The sequence below is a fragment of the Priapulus caudatus genome, unplaced genomic scaffold (assembly GCF_000485595.1).
Source record: "Priapulus caudatus unplaced genomic scaffold, Priapulus_caudatus-5.0.1 Scaffold1176, whole genome shotgun sequence".
NCBI lineage: Eukaryota > Metazoa > Priapulida > Priapulimorpha > Priapulimorphida > Priapulidae > Priapulus > Priapulus caudatus.
The window spans coordinates 27,459-28,045 of NW_014578237.1; the positions used below are offsets into that span (position 1 = coordinate 27,459).

Sequence of the window (587 nt, forward strand, 5' to 3'; positions counted from 1 at the left end):
GTTAATATTGTGTAGAATAAAATAGATAGTAAGTACATAATCACGTGTTAATGTTGTAGAATATAACAGCGACCAGTGCCTTGTCTATCGGCTGGAGAAGAGTTATAGCAACCTGCTAACGACCGGGCCAGACCCGCACCCAGCTCTCTGCCTCGCTGACGACACTGAGGAGTCAGAGGTGCAGGAGGAACCCGAAGAGGATGTGAGTGACAGTCTAACATTGTTGTGATTTTGAGGTGGTGGTCGTCGTGTGTTGTTGCGTGTTCCGATCCTACTGGTTGCCGTGGTAACAACTGTTTATCTGCTGCTGTGTCTGCAGTACTACGCGCTACTAGTGAAGGCCTGGGAGCAGAAGATCTTCCCTGTCATCCGCCGTCGATTCCGCAACGAAGCTGAGAGAAAGGATGGACTGGAGCAGATTAAAGGAGCACTCCAGCTGGGTAAGTGTGCATCACTGCTGTAGCTTCTTATAAGAATATATATAATAGTTCCTATATATATATATATATAATAGCAAGGTGATTGTATCATTGTATGTCTGTTGAATGAGGTTTAACTCTGTTCTGTCATACTTCTTTTAGATAACC

The 587-nt window shown here is 44.6% G+C and overlaps 1 protein-coding gene across 1 annotated transcript in view; it reads left to right on the forward strand.

The window, feature by feature from the left end:
- LOC106815692 (probable E3 ubiquitin-protein ligase HECTD4) overlaps positions 1–587 on the forward strand; it is a 53,152-nt gene that overhangs the window by 20,162 nt on the left and 32,403 nt on the right. Inside the window, 2 exon segments of the mRNA XM_014820195.1 lie at positions 60–202; positions 320–440. Of these exon segments, the coding sequence (XP_014675681.1) occupies positions 60–202; positions 320–440 (264 nt within the window).